General features: G+C 31.2%; 2 protein-coding genes across 2 annotated transcripts; both read left to right on the top strand.

The window, feature by feature from the left end:
- Nucleotides 1-1,965: 1,965 nt before the first annotated feature.
- Nucleotides 1,966-7,287, top strand: LOC120279255 (GATA transcription factor 26-like). The gene is given in 10 exon segments (XM_039286133.1): nt 1,966-2,485; nt 3,804-4,015; nt 4,017-4,176; nt 5,394-5,796; nt 5,886-5,958; nt 6,040-6,143; nt 6,221-6,287; nt 6,289-6,408; nt 6,519-6,633; nt 6,704-7,287. Coding segments are annotated over 10 exon segments (1,674 nt in total). The 5' UTR covers nt 1,966-2,445; the 3' UTR covers nt 7,084-7,287.
- A 3,671-nt stretch (nt 7,288-10,958) lies between these two features.
- Nucleotides 10,959-12,937, top strand: LOC120278854 (cyclin-P4-1-like). The gene is made up of 2 exons (XM_039285595.1): nt 10,959-11,367; nt 12,526-12,937. Exons 1-2 carry the CDS (start codon nt 11,021-11,023, stop codon nt 12,770-12,772), a joined length of 594 nt encoding a protein of 197 aa, XP_039141529.1. The 5' UTR covers nt 10,959-11,020; the 3' UTR covers nt 12,773-12,937.
- The last annotated feature ends 513 nt before the right edge of the window (nt 12,938-13,450 follow it).

The raw sequence follows: 13,450 nt of genomic DNA, 5'->3' as shown, positions 1-13,450 counted from the left end.
CAACATTTTTTAATTTAAATATCAATCTATATTTATATTTATAATGTCTTTTCTCAATCCCAATCCAAATCCAACACTAAAATTATACATTTTTTTTATTCTAATTGAGTCAAAATTTAGACAAGATACAATTATAAATATTTTCTCTAGTTAAATAATATCATGTTTTGCTTGCATTTTTGTTTTTGTTCTAACCACTTCATTCAAAACCAAGTATTTGAGCAATAATGCAATTATAAATATTCAAGTAATTAAGAAATTTTATAGGGTTATTGATGCAAAAATCAACGCCTTCAAGCATGACACGTGTCTATGAAGATTTTGTGCAGGAAATTAGGATGATATCTTTAGTGGGTGACCTGGTGTCTTTATTATACTTATTTTAACAAATTAATCCAAATTTAGAACTTTCACAGGGTCTTAATAAAATATTTTTTTTTGACATTCTCATCCTTATATGTTCTGGAAATTATTTTAGGTAGAGAAGTCTAAGGTCAATTTTGTGGTATTTTCATTTCAATAAATGATAAAATAAATGTATTAAACCACCATGGATGCCGAAATGATAGCAAATAAAATTTATTTTAAGATAAATGATGAAATGCAACAGAAGTTAAAAAATAAAAATAACCAAAACCATTTAGTTCAAATGGTTAGTGGCACAAAAAATAAATCTTTCGAATGAAATGCGAAGTGAGGGTTTAAATCTTAGTTCGAGAAATTAACTCACGAGTGATATCACATGCCACACTCATACACCATAGAAGACAGTTGTTTTATTATAACTTAAAAAAATAAAAAAAATCAATAGGGTTTAAGAATAGCATACCAAATACTTCATAATTTACTTTGATTACTTAAAGAAAAAAAAAAAGTATGAATAACATACCACCTAAAATTTTCACATTTCATTCATGAAAATTTTAAAAAAAATATATATTGCAAAAGAATCTCAAAATCATGTCCAAATTCAATGAATTGTATAAATAACATATGACCTAAATTTTATACCTCATTTACTTGAAATTATTTTAAAATTAAAAAATAAAATATTAAATAAGAACAAAGTAATCAACCACCTATTAATTTATTAGCACGGGTTTCTTAGATAGGGTGCAGGGATGTTAATGAGACTGGAATTCACCGAGTGTATTCCTCGATCATATCCCTGACTTGTCAAATCCATCCTTGACCCCGTCTTAGAACCCAGGTTTAGACATTCCTTGTCCCCTTTTTTTTGGCATCTATTAAATACATCATAATATATATATATATATATATATATATATATATATATATATAATATTAAAATTATATATTCGGGGATAAAGAGGGAAAAGATTTTCCATCCCTGACTCCATTCCCTGGCTTAGTCGGGATGAGGGATTGGGTTCCTTATCGAGTTTGTGGTAAATGACAATCTTAGTAAGGTGTTTTTGTTATTATTGATGAGGATGATTTGAATCTCAGCTCACCATACTTGTGGGTTGAATCATTAACTTTTCGTCTAGGCACCCTTAAAGTGATTTGTGCATATCCATTAAAAGGATTAATATTAATCCTATTTTTCAACAAAATAAAAAAAAAACACATATTGCTTAAAAAATAATTTCTAAAAATCAATGAATTATATTAAACAAATAATTGAATGAGGACATGATGGAGCAATACTTAATCCATCCTTGGGAGTTGGTAAACTATGTGATTAACAAGTAAAACAAAATAAATAAATCCTAAAACAATTTCCAAAAATCAAATGATTTTATTAAATAAACAATGGAATGCATCCATAATTGACTAATATTTAATCCCACTTTTAAGAAAATAATTATATATTTTTCTTATATCATACCCCTTAGTAAAATTTATTATTAAATTGTAGGAAAAATATATAAAAATTTATAAGGGTATAAGTACAAAAGGCAGAGAGAGCGATGGAAATAATAAAATAATAAAAAAATAAAAACAAGAAAGAAAAGGAAGGAGGAAAGGGAAGGAAGGACTCCCCCACCTATTCACCTCCTCTCCTTTTTCTTTGCCATCAATTTGATTCCACTCTTGCTCTTCTTCTCACATCCATTTTTCTTTGAGCAAATCCTCAGCTCTTCAATCTCATCTATTCTTGTTAAATTTGTTGCTTCATTCCTTCATTGTTTCTGCATCTTTTTCCTTATCTGTTTTGCTGTCTTTTTGGAGGTTTGGCACTGGATAAACAGAGGGACTTTGTTCTGGCTTCTTGCCTTGTGGTCCCTGTCACTGTTCTCTGTTTCTGAGAGCCTTCTTATACCCAGAAAAGGATTTTGTGGATTTTTAAAAGAAGTTTTTTTAATTTTGCTCTTTATATATATCTATATATATAGATAAATATAAAGTTTTTTTTTTATATAGTGTGTGGAGTGTTTTTTGTGTTAATTTTTGCTTGAGGAATTGAGGGAAGGGAGAAACATGGGAAAGCAGGGACCTTGCTGCCATTGTGGAGTCACAAGTGAGCTCCTTTTCATGGTTTTTGAATTAGAAGTTGGATCTTCTATGTTGTTCCAGAACTTTGCTTTAACTTGGATTTGTGTGTGTTGTGTTTGTGGTGTTTTATCTTTCCTTTTTTCCCCCTTTAGTTTTGAGTGTTACCTGTTGCAGAAGTAGATGTGATGTTCTTCTGGTATTTTTTGGATTTGTTGTAATTGGTTTTGTTTGAATGGAGAGCACCAACAAGAAGACTTAGCTCATGAATTTTCCCTTGTTTCCCTTTCATTTTCTAGCTCTAAACTATGTTTAAATCTCAGCATGGGCATGGTAATTCTAGGAAGAAAAGTGAGAATTTTCAATGGTCAATGCTCTTGACAATGTTTGTTGACTATTAATAAAACTCTCACTTGGACAATATTTTGGTGAAAAAGTCTTGTGCTCTATTCTTAGCAAATTATTCCCTGGTATTGGTAACTTTGGGAGAAGTTCTCAGAGAGCTTACATGTTATGAAATATAATTTTTGGTTGCATTTCTCAACTAGATGCCATGGTTATTTCTTCAGAAGAATATAGACACCAACAAAAATTTCCAATTGGACAGATACTGAATGTTCAAACAAGAACTCTTGTTCATTAATCTCAGTGAGCTATGAGTTCTTTTTCATTTGTAGATTGGATGTGTTTGTTGACAAGCGTAATTTTAGCTTACTGATGGATGTTCACAAGTTTCAGACTCAGAACAAAGTCTGAGTAAATAGAATGTGGATTTTCATGCCAAGCCTATGCTTGGTTTTTTATTGAAGTGAACCATGGCAATGTTTCGATACATTGCAACCGCTTTCATTTAATTTAGAAGTAGTGCCCACTTCAATTACTCATTCATGAATGCACATATATATTGTATTGGATGTCTTGTTTGCTTATTGAGCTTTAACTGTGAAATTTTTGGCCTATTACAAAATAATGCTCAATACAGTGGACTTGCTATTGTATTGGAAAACATCGTTGATCTCAATCTTCATGAAAGATGTGTACTTACAACATAAGAACTTTGGTTGTATCTAGCTTATGCATCTTCTTTTATAATTCACACATATATATATATATATATATTATGCAAAGAGCTTTGAGTATAGAGAGACTTCATTCATTAATTATGCTAAAACTACAAAGCATTGTTGTTAAACCATAAGAAAAGATGATTGTTGAATCCATGTTTTCTCTTTTGTTGATTTGTATGAGTGTAAAATAATTGCTATGTTATTCATTGTTTTTCATTACATAGATTTGTGTTTTCAGTTAAAATGTTTCTGTTACTGAGGCGATAAATAATGCAACAGGCACCCCTTTGTGGCGAAATGGGCCACCTGAAAAACCAGTGTTATGTAATGCATGTGGTTCGAGGTGGAGAACAAAGGGTTCCCTGCTAAACTACACACCAATGCATGCTCGTGAACTTATTCCTGATTCAGAAGAATTTAAAGCTGCTAGAGTTAATAAAAGTGTGTCATTCAAACCGAAAGAACAGAAGCTGCCTAAGAAGAAAGCTGATGAATGCTTCAAGTGAAATTGGTCATGAAATGCAATGTTGTGACCAGAACTTTAAAAAGATTCGTGAGGAAGATCCAAGCAACAGATCAAGCTCTGGATCAGCCATTTCATTTTCAGAAAGTTGTGCACATTTTGGTACTGCTGATGCTAGTGATTTAACAGGTTAACTATACTTTCGTGATCATTATTATTAATTTTTTTGTTCAATTTGGTAAACTTTAAGAATGCTCTCTTGCAAAAATAACTTAAGCTAACGCTACTCTTGTTTTCAAAGTGAGATTTTCCATTTGATACATTGAAAATTAATACTCGAGAACTTCATAGAAAACTAGCACATTTTGTGGTCACATTCTTGTTGCACTTCACTTGTTGCTAGTTTTTGCCTTAAATTGATCCTTGGCATTTTCCTTTGAGGATTAACATGTATATGGGGATAATTTATGTATCTTATTACATAATTTAGGTAAAAATATTTAATTTATATATTAAGATGGGTATCTTTATTTCATATTGGATATGAGTTTATATAAGGATATTTAATTTTACATATACTAGATGAGTATCTTCATTTTATGTTGGATATGAGTTTACGTAAGGATATTTAATTTTACTTATGCAAATAAGTATTTTCATTTCATGTCATTCATGAATGATACGTGGTGGACACGTGTTTTCCACATGATTCTCTTTTATGTTTTTTTGATTGAGGTCTTTGATACATTAGGATAAGATATCCCATTCTAAAAAGATTATATTTATCGTTTTCATTTATCCTTTTAAATTCCATTAATTTTTTTAATCTTTTTCTTATCTTTTTAAATCCTAATTTTTCGCATTTTATCTAATCTTTTTCAATTTGGATTGTTTTTTTTTTTAAATTTTTATAATTCGAATTTTCTATATATAAAAAGCCCATACTGGTCTTTTGTCTATATCCCTTGTTGTGTTTTGTTGCAATGTGTTATATTAGGATATTTCATTTTTTTAAAATAAATGATGTATTTTATTATATGCATGTGTATTGATACGACCATGTCCACATATTGTCTTTTACCAAATGAATGTGTTGAATCCTCATTTGTATCTATGTCCTACTAAAACTGTCCAAATGTATTCTATATGTTACTGAATTTTACCTCCAAGATGCACTATGACGATTGAAAACAATATAGAAGAGTATATCTGAACATGAATGACACTAATCTCTAAACTCAATAGTTTCAGCTTGATACATTATAAATGACAGCTCCATTTCTAAATTTTCAAACAATTGCAGTAGGATTTTTTTTTATTTGGAAATATTTTACTTTGATCAAGTAGATGTAAAGTCTATAGCCTGAAAACTGATAATTATCAATTGTTTTAACTTTCATGTTCAGCTCAATCCATTGTGTGGGATTCACTAGTTCCATCTAGGAAGAGGACATGGGTAGCTCGCCCGAAACCCTCACCTGTTGAGAAGCTCACTAAGGACCTTTACTCCATATGGCATGAACAGTCATTTTGCCTTTCTGCATCCTCCGAAGAAGATCTTCTTCTTGAAAATGAAACTCTCTTCGGCTCCGATGAGATTGGACATGGAGGTTTACTTATTAGGCATCCAAATTCAAAAACTCTGGATGAGGAATCAGAGGCGAGCTCAATTCCAACAGATAACAAGTCTTGTATTCACAGTGAGACTTTTTCAGGCTCTACTTCTTTTCCTGTGCATGGCGAGAGCAGGGTAATAGGTTCTTCTCATGCAAAGCCGACAACTCAAATGTTATTGGGACATGCAACTAGGTACTTCCCGACAAAATGATTATTATGTTTTTGGAATTTTGGTATCTCACAATGTTGCATTACTCATTTGTCGTGTCTGTGTTTCCCAGGGATAAATCATCTGATGAAATGCTACAATTTATCAGAAATAGGGATTCGCCCTTGAGTTCCTCCAATCTGAAAGTGAGTTTGCTTTTTTAGTATACTTGTATGTGTTTAATTTATAGGAGAAATGCTTCTGTTCATGACTTATTGTTGTGGCAGGATGTTTTTAACTTTGAGGTGTTTATGGCACACTTGACGCAAGAGGAACGGCAGAAGCTGATGAAGTATTTACCATCTGTGGATACAGCAAAGCCACCTGAGAGGCATGTTTGTGCTTCTTATGATCTTTATATTTTATTGTCTTTCTGGCGAATGACACGAATCTTTTTAAATTGCGCAGCCTTGAGAAGATGTTTTCTAGTTCACAATTCATCGAGAACTTCTCTTACTACCAACAGTTACTTTCGTGAAGGAGTTTTCGATCTCTCTTTGCTGGGAGTGAAGGCTGATGAGTGTAGAACTTTAAAGAGACTTGTTTTGCTTAATTTGAATAAAACCAAATGGGTAGAAAATCGTAAAGAACTACAGGTATGAGATTTGAATGAAATTTTTTATGAAATTTTGAATTCTTTTCGTGATTGAATTATTATAATGAAGTACTACTATCTGGCTAATTTTTTGCGTTCATTTGATATCAGGAAATACAACATAAAACTAGAGGAAAGGAAACAATAAACACGCCAAGCGTTGTCGCAAATTCCAGCTTGACTCCCCTCAAAAGGCTCTGTGATAGTGCTAACCAGAAATCCCGAGGTCGGTGTTCATTTTCTTCTACTATGCAAATAGAATTATCGATGCGGTCTCTCATAATGTGAAATTTCAGATACAAATGGTGTCATGAGAAGTCCTAAAAGAATAAGCAAAGCCGGTGTTGTGAATGTAGCATCAGCAAAGCCGCCAAATCGGAACAACAACGATACAAACTCTAAAGCTGTCTCCTACATTGATGAATTTGTCGATAATGAAGTCGATTGCTTCAGTCCCAGAAGCCTTTTTGCATCTCCTTCCACCCCTATACAGTTTTCGGCCATAAGCTCTGAACAGGATTTATTATTCGACGTGCCGAGCAATGGACCAACCCCGGAAGCGGAACTTCTCTACCATCCCTGGAAAATGAAAACGACGATGAATGGCATTGCCGAAGGAGAAGACAACCTCTCAAACTTCCCAGCTTCGAGTATCATCAGTGGCCAGAAGCGATGATGCATCTGTAGTTATTGTTGGGTCTTCTTCCATGTGCAACACTGGGAATTCAGTGATGCTGTTTCACTGTTTCAGTTGAGTTGAACTGAACCAATTGGGAGTGTTCAGCACTGTGGTTTCAGTTGATGTTTTTGTTTTTGTTTTTTTGTTTTGGTTTAAGAAAAATCTTTGAATCAGTTTGAATTGGATGTAATTTGGTCCTTATCTTTTGAATAGTCTGACAAAGAGTTGAGATGTAATATAACTTTCAATTACTGAATGGATTGACGTTCCATATTGTAAATTGTTTGCAAATAAACATGCATATATTTTTGCATATATACCCTGTCAAAACTGTATAATTACACCAGCTTGGCTACAAACTCTGCTGGACCACGACCTGGTCAAGCTTGGTTCATTATCATTTATGAGGCTAACAACCTGATGTACACTTGTATAAAGTTGATATTTGCACATTACCATCATAAAAACACAACTATTTGCTTATAGTCCCTACATAAAATATCAATATAAATCTTGTTTGAAAAGTGCCATTTTTTTTTTACACATGTTCAAATACACACTTTTTATGTGGATGCATATGTAAAATTCCCCTGTATTTAATAGAGTATTTTTATTAGTATAAATAAATGAAGGGAAAAATAAAATTCATAATTATTAAAAGTTGTAGGGAAGTATATGCAAAAATAAAACCAAAAAGTACTACAAATTGGAAGCGTAGGCAGCGGTGCCGTGGATGGCGGCAGTGATGAGATCTTTTTGTTCTTTGTGGGATCACATGGCGGGCACGTGACGAGATTCATATGAGCGTGTTTGCCTCCACGCTTTCCAGCACCTACGAGTTCACTCACCCACGTTTACCATTCATGTGATCTCTTCCTTTTGTGGTCCCCACCCACTGTGAGTTACACCATTGGGTATCATTTTCGGGTGCACTTAACTTAATTTTGATTTATATTACCAAACTTTATAACATAATTATTATGAGGTTTTTCTTTGTCTACCCACCATCAGAGCTCATTTTTGTTGTTGTTGTTTTTTTTTATATTGGTTTAAGATTTATAAAATGAACAAATTAGCCTTCACAAATGTTTTTATATAAAATTTTTTAAGGTTGATTTTTAATCATACAGATATATAAGGTTTCCGTTTTGGAAGAGATTCATGATCGAAATTCACGCAAAGTAAGGATATAATGTTATTGAGTTTACGGATGCGGGCTACATTAGTGCACATCCCTGACTATTAATTAATTTTAAATTGGGTGCTTGTGGTTTAGTATTAAAAAATAAGTAAAAGTGTTTTACAAAGTTATATAGAAAAAAATATAATTTTTATATAAATTAATTAATGATTATTTTGTATAGTGGGTAGTACTGTTATTTTTCTCCATTATTATTTGACTAAAATTTATTGGCAAAGTAAGATAATAAATAAATAAATAAACTATGTCGTCTATATTGTATGTACTAACAATAAAAAAAGAAGCAAGATATTAGACAGAGATCCAATGCAAAAGCTATTAATGTATTGATGATGGTAAGGACTATGATTTTTGAGATGAGAGATCACATGCAAAGACAGGTTGCACAATCCTTGGTTTTTTTGTTTAATTTGGTGTTTTCCTCTTGCATTGCATTGCATTGATGAAGGGGGTTTCCTCTGATTATTTTTGTACTTGATTAATTAGGTACTTGTTATGTAAAGAAATGTCTAAATAAAAAAGATATATATATATACATATATATTTAGAGAGAATATCAAAGTAAAGTTAAAGAATAAGACAAGCATTGTGATTTATTTAACCATGCATTATTGGAGTGAAACATTTAACTCGCTTAAAAAATAACTTCTTATATTTTTTAAATATCCTGTTTTCTATGGGACGTTGCATGAACATCTCTACATACATTGATAACATATTTTGAAAATATAAATCTATTATATAAGTAGAAAGTCATATTAAAAATAAATAATACACAAAATATAGTAAGAGTAGCATCAGTTACTAACAAATTAGATAAACATTGATTAAAAATAATCACTCTTATAAAATATATATATATATATATATATAAGTTTTTCAAATCAAAAGTTATATAAAAAAAAAATAGTACCTCTAAAAAATATTAATGTGAACTTCATTTATATTTATATAATCTTTCGGTCCTTGATAGAACAATGTTAAAATAGAAGGATTAATATATAGTGAGTCTCTAGTTAACTCCAAATAATTAGAACTAACTCATTGTGGTCCTAATTGTTGTTGTTGCCGCTATGGTTTGTATTATTTATTTTTCATGTTATATATATATATATATATTGTTTGAGACACTATTGAAAGGCAAGTTGTGCAACTGGAATGTATGGATTTCCAGCAATATCAAGCCATAATCTTAACCATCTATTAATATGCTGTAAAGCTATTTGTCCTTTTCTTTTCTCTCATTCAATTCCTCTCCTTCTTCACCCCCTCAATGCATGTTTCTTCAACAACAACAATAACAACACTCATCCAACTTTTCATAAACTATTATTATTATCATTATTATTATTAAGAAAATGATCAGGCACCACCGCTCATGGCATTGAGAATTTGTGAATGATTTGTTTCTTATTTTATCATAAAAATTAAAAGAGCATAGAACATTGAACATGGAACATTGAATAGGTTTTATCTTTTGGTGTTTCAGACCAAAGAATCCTCTTTTTCTTTAAGGATTCCTTCTCTTCTTATGTTAAACCAGGATAAGTGCTTTCCTATTCATGAAAGAAACTTAAAGTTTCTATCTCTTGGAGCTCATTAAGTTGACTCTGTATTTATTTATTTATTTATTTATTTATTTTTCTCCTCAAATCACTATTCTTTGTGTGGCAAATTAATGTAACCACACAAAGTGTTCTTTGATTTTTTTTTTTCTTAATTATGAGCATAATTTGTGTATGAGTGTATATATATATATCATGTTATAAAATGTGAATTTGTGGGAAAGAGGTTAAGTTAAAATAATTGGGTGTTTTTTTGTACACTTCTCTAAATGCTTGTACATTTATTTTTATGTAAGAATTTTAAAAATTTATTTATTTATTTTGAGCTTAATTTAGCAACCATATTAAATATAAACATTTAGTTTATTGACTGTAAACATCAGAGCTTAAAAATTAGTTTTAAAAAAATTAGAATGGCTTATTTTATCTATTTCATCATTATATGGATTATGCTTGATCAAATTATAAAAATCATCAAATTATAAAAATCAAAATTGATAAAATTAGGCCGAGTTATTTTACTTATATTAATACATGATTTTTTTTAGAATAAAATGGATAAATCACAACTTTTATTAAACGGAAAAGAAAACATTACCAACACGAAAAATAAAGAACAACGAGACAACAACAACACACAAAGAGCAAAAAGACTTTCACCAATGGGTGAGGTACAATATCCGAAAATTAACTATAATAAAACCATCCAAATTACTTATCCATTTAATTTACCTCAATGCAATAAGTTATATATTCAATGCATTAGAGAAATATTATTATACTACTCTTACAATATAGCAGTTGGTATTTCATTCTCATCTCAATTTTTAGAGGTCGAAAATTTAAATCCATCCATTTTTAAAAAAAATTATATATCTATTAAAATAAAAATCTGTCCTATGTTTTATTCAAATGCATTGATATTTGGAAATTATATATATATATATATATGCAAAAACATACCCAAAATAATTATAAATTTTTAAAATCCTAAATACGAAAAAAAACCATTCATAGATCTGTATCGCTTTCACTCTCTCTCTCTCTCTCTCTCTCTCTCTCTCTATATATATATATATAACAAAGTTTTTAATTTGGACAACACTTCACCGCCACCTTCCTCTGTTTTTCTCTCTCTCTCTCTCTCTCTAGAGCTCAAGAGAGAGCAATGGCGGAGCTCGTCGGCGATGGCGCTGGAATGCCGAGGGTGGTGACTATCCTCTCGTCCCTGCTCCAGCGCGCCACTGACCGCAACGACGCTGAGCGGCTCGTCTCCGGCGGCGCGACTTGGAGGGTTTCGGCTTTCCATGGCCTCACCAAACCCTCCATCTCTCTTCGCGCTTACCTTGAGCGCATATTCAAGTACGCCGGATGCAGCACCTCGTGCTACGTCGTCGCTTACATCTATCTTGATCGATTCGCCCAGCGCCACCCATCAATCCCTTTTGATTCCTTGAATGTTCATCGATTTCTCATCACCAGTGTTCTCCTCGCCGTCAAGTTCTTGGATGATTTGTGAGTTCTCTCTTTTCTCAGATTCATTCTTGTTTTTTTTATTGAGATCTTGATTTCAGATCGTTTTGATGAATTGATTGATTGATTGTTTGGTTTGTGATTCATTTGATGAGATCTTGTTTAGGGTTTTTGTGATTTGATTTTGGAATGATGAGTTGATAAGAAAACAAACTGGCTTTACCTCAATGGGATCCCACTGTTATTTATATATATATATATATATATATATTTATTTATTTAATTTTGGTTTTATCTTCCTGCCAACTAAGATGAGCTGTGATCTTGTGAGTGCCTTGGAAGTAAGTCCCACTATTTTTTTTATCCTAAAATTTTGTGGGAAAAAAAACATTTTTTTTTTTATCTTAGGTTTGGTGATGCAATTTAATTCATCAGAAACCATCTGACTATATATATAAGAAAAAAAAAGAAAAAGAAATTCTAGTTCAATTCTGACATTTTGTGGAGGAAAATAGAGAAAAAGCCAAATTGTATTCTTGTATTTTTTTACTAGTGTAATCATAAAATTTTGAGGAAAAAAGTGAGAAAAAAAAAATAGTTTTTTCCAAATTTATAATCCTGAAATTTTATTAGGAAAATAAAAAGTAGAAATAATTAACTTTAGCTTTGTTTTAGTGATGCAGTTAATTTAATTAGGTTCTTGTTTTGGCTCTACTGTGATTCTAAAATTTGTAGGGGAGAAAAGAAGGGAAAAGAAAAATGGAAACTTTAGTTTTGTGTTAGTAATGATGTAATTAATACAGTTGATATCAATTGGTGGTGTAATCCTGAAGTTTTGTGCAATTAAAGCTTTGTGTTAGTGATAGAATTAATTAATGAAATTGAAACAAATTAGATTGATTTTTAGTTATAGTGTCTAATGGGGATCAGTAGATCCCACCTGCCTGCCAATTTGATATGGATCTCATCCCCTTGCCAACTATTTGATGTGAACAAATATCAACTAGTGCTACAATTGATTATATAGGATTGAATCATTGTTTGATAGGAAGCTTATCAATTCAATGTAGTGATTTAGATGTTTATGTGGGCCTTGATTGTCCCCTCTTAACATCAAAATACAAATGAATGAAAGATAGAAAGAAAGAAAAAAGAAAGAAAGCTCTCACTAAAATTTTGTCCAAACTACTTGTTTTGCAGATACTATAACAATGCATACTTTGCTAAAGTGGGAGGGATTAGTTTGATGGAGATGAACTTCTTGGAGGTTGACTTGTTGTTTGGATTAGGATTTAATTTGAATGTCACACCATTCACCTTCACTACTTACTGTTCTATTCTTCAAAGAGAGATGTACTTGGAATCACCTCCTGTTCTTCCAAAGTTCCATTGTTTCTTATCAGAGGAGGAATCCAGCAGCTGCCAACAAAAGCAGCTTATTGTCTGATTGTTGTTTTTGGTGAATAGATTCTAGTATGAGTTTTAGTTGTTAGGTTTGGTATGTTGTGTAGAGATGTAGAGATGTGTTTTTTTTTTCCTTCTTTCTTTTACTTCTTTTTCATTGGATTCTACCAGTGTTTGGGGATTATATATATGGATGGAGTTCTTTTCACTTTTAATCTTTATTTTTCAGGGCTTTGTAACTTTTTTTTTGGTTTTGTTTTGTTTGAGTGGTTGGTGTGTACAGATAGGAAAGATGTTGTTTTTGTTGTATGAAATGTTTGAATTGTGCTGGTAAACTCTTCCCTTGTTCTCCTGTTCATTGAGTTATGTCTTATCTTAAAGATGTTGTGAGAATATTCAAAATGAGAAAAAAAAACAAGGAATTTAAACAAGCTTGTTGAGTAAATTTTAGAGTAACTAGCTAGATTTTAATTCCTATATTTATTATCAGTTGTTTAAAATTTTAATATATATATATATATGTATATATAATTTCACTTTTGGTTCACCAAATTATTAATTTGAAAATTAGTTAAAGAAAAGAATCAAGTGGACTTTTAGATAAATAGGTGGATAAGAATATAGAACCAAGTTCTTACAAATTGAGGTCATTTGAAATAGTATTTTATAGAACCATTATTCGTGCATGATGAATGATGCTTTCACTTCCCTTTCTCAAGAA

The sequence above is a fragment of the Dioscorea cayenensis genome, chromosome 16 (assembly GCF_009730915.1).
Source record: "Dioscorea cayenensis subsp. rotundata cultivar TDr96_F1 chromosome 16, TDr96_F1_v2_PseudoChromosome.rev07_lg8_w22 25.fasta, whole genome shotgun sequence".
In the NCBI taxonomy this organism is placed as follows: domain Eukaryota; kingdom Viridiplantae; phylum Streptophyta; class Magnoliopsida; order Dioscoreales; family Dioscoreaceae; genus Dioscorea; species Dioscorea cayenensis.
This window is presented reverse-complemented; position numbering and strand designations above follow the sequence as displayed.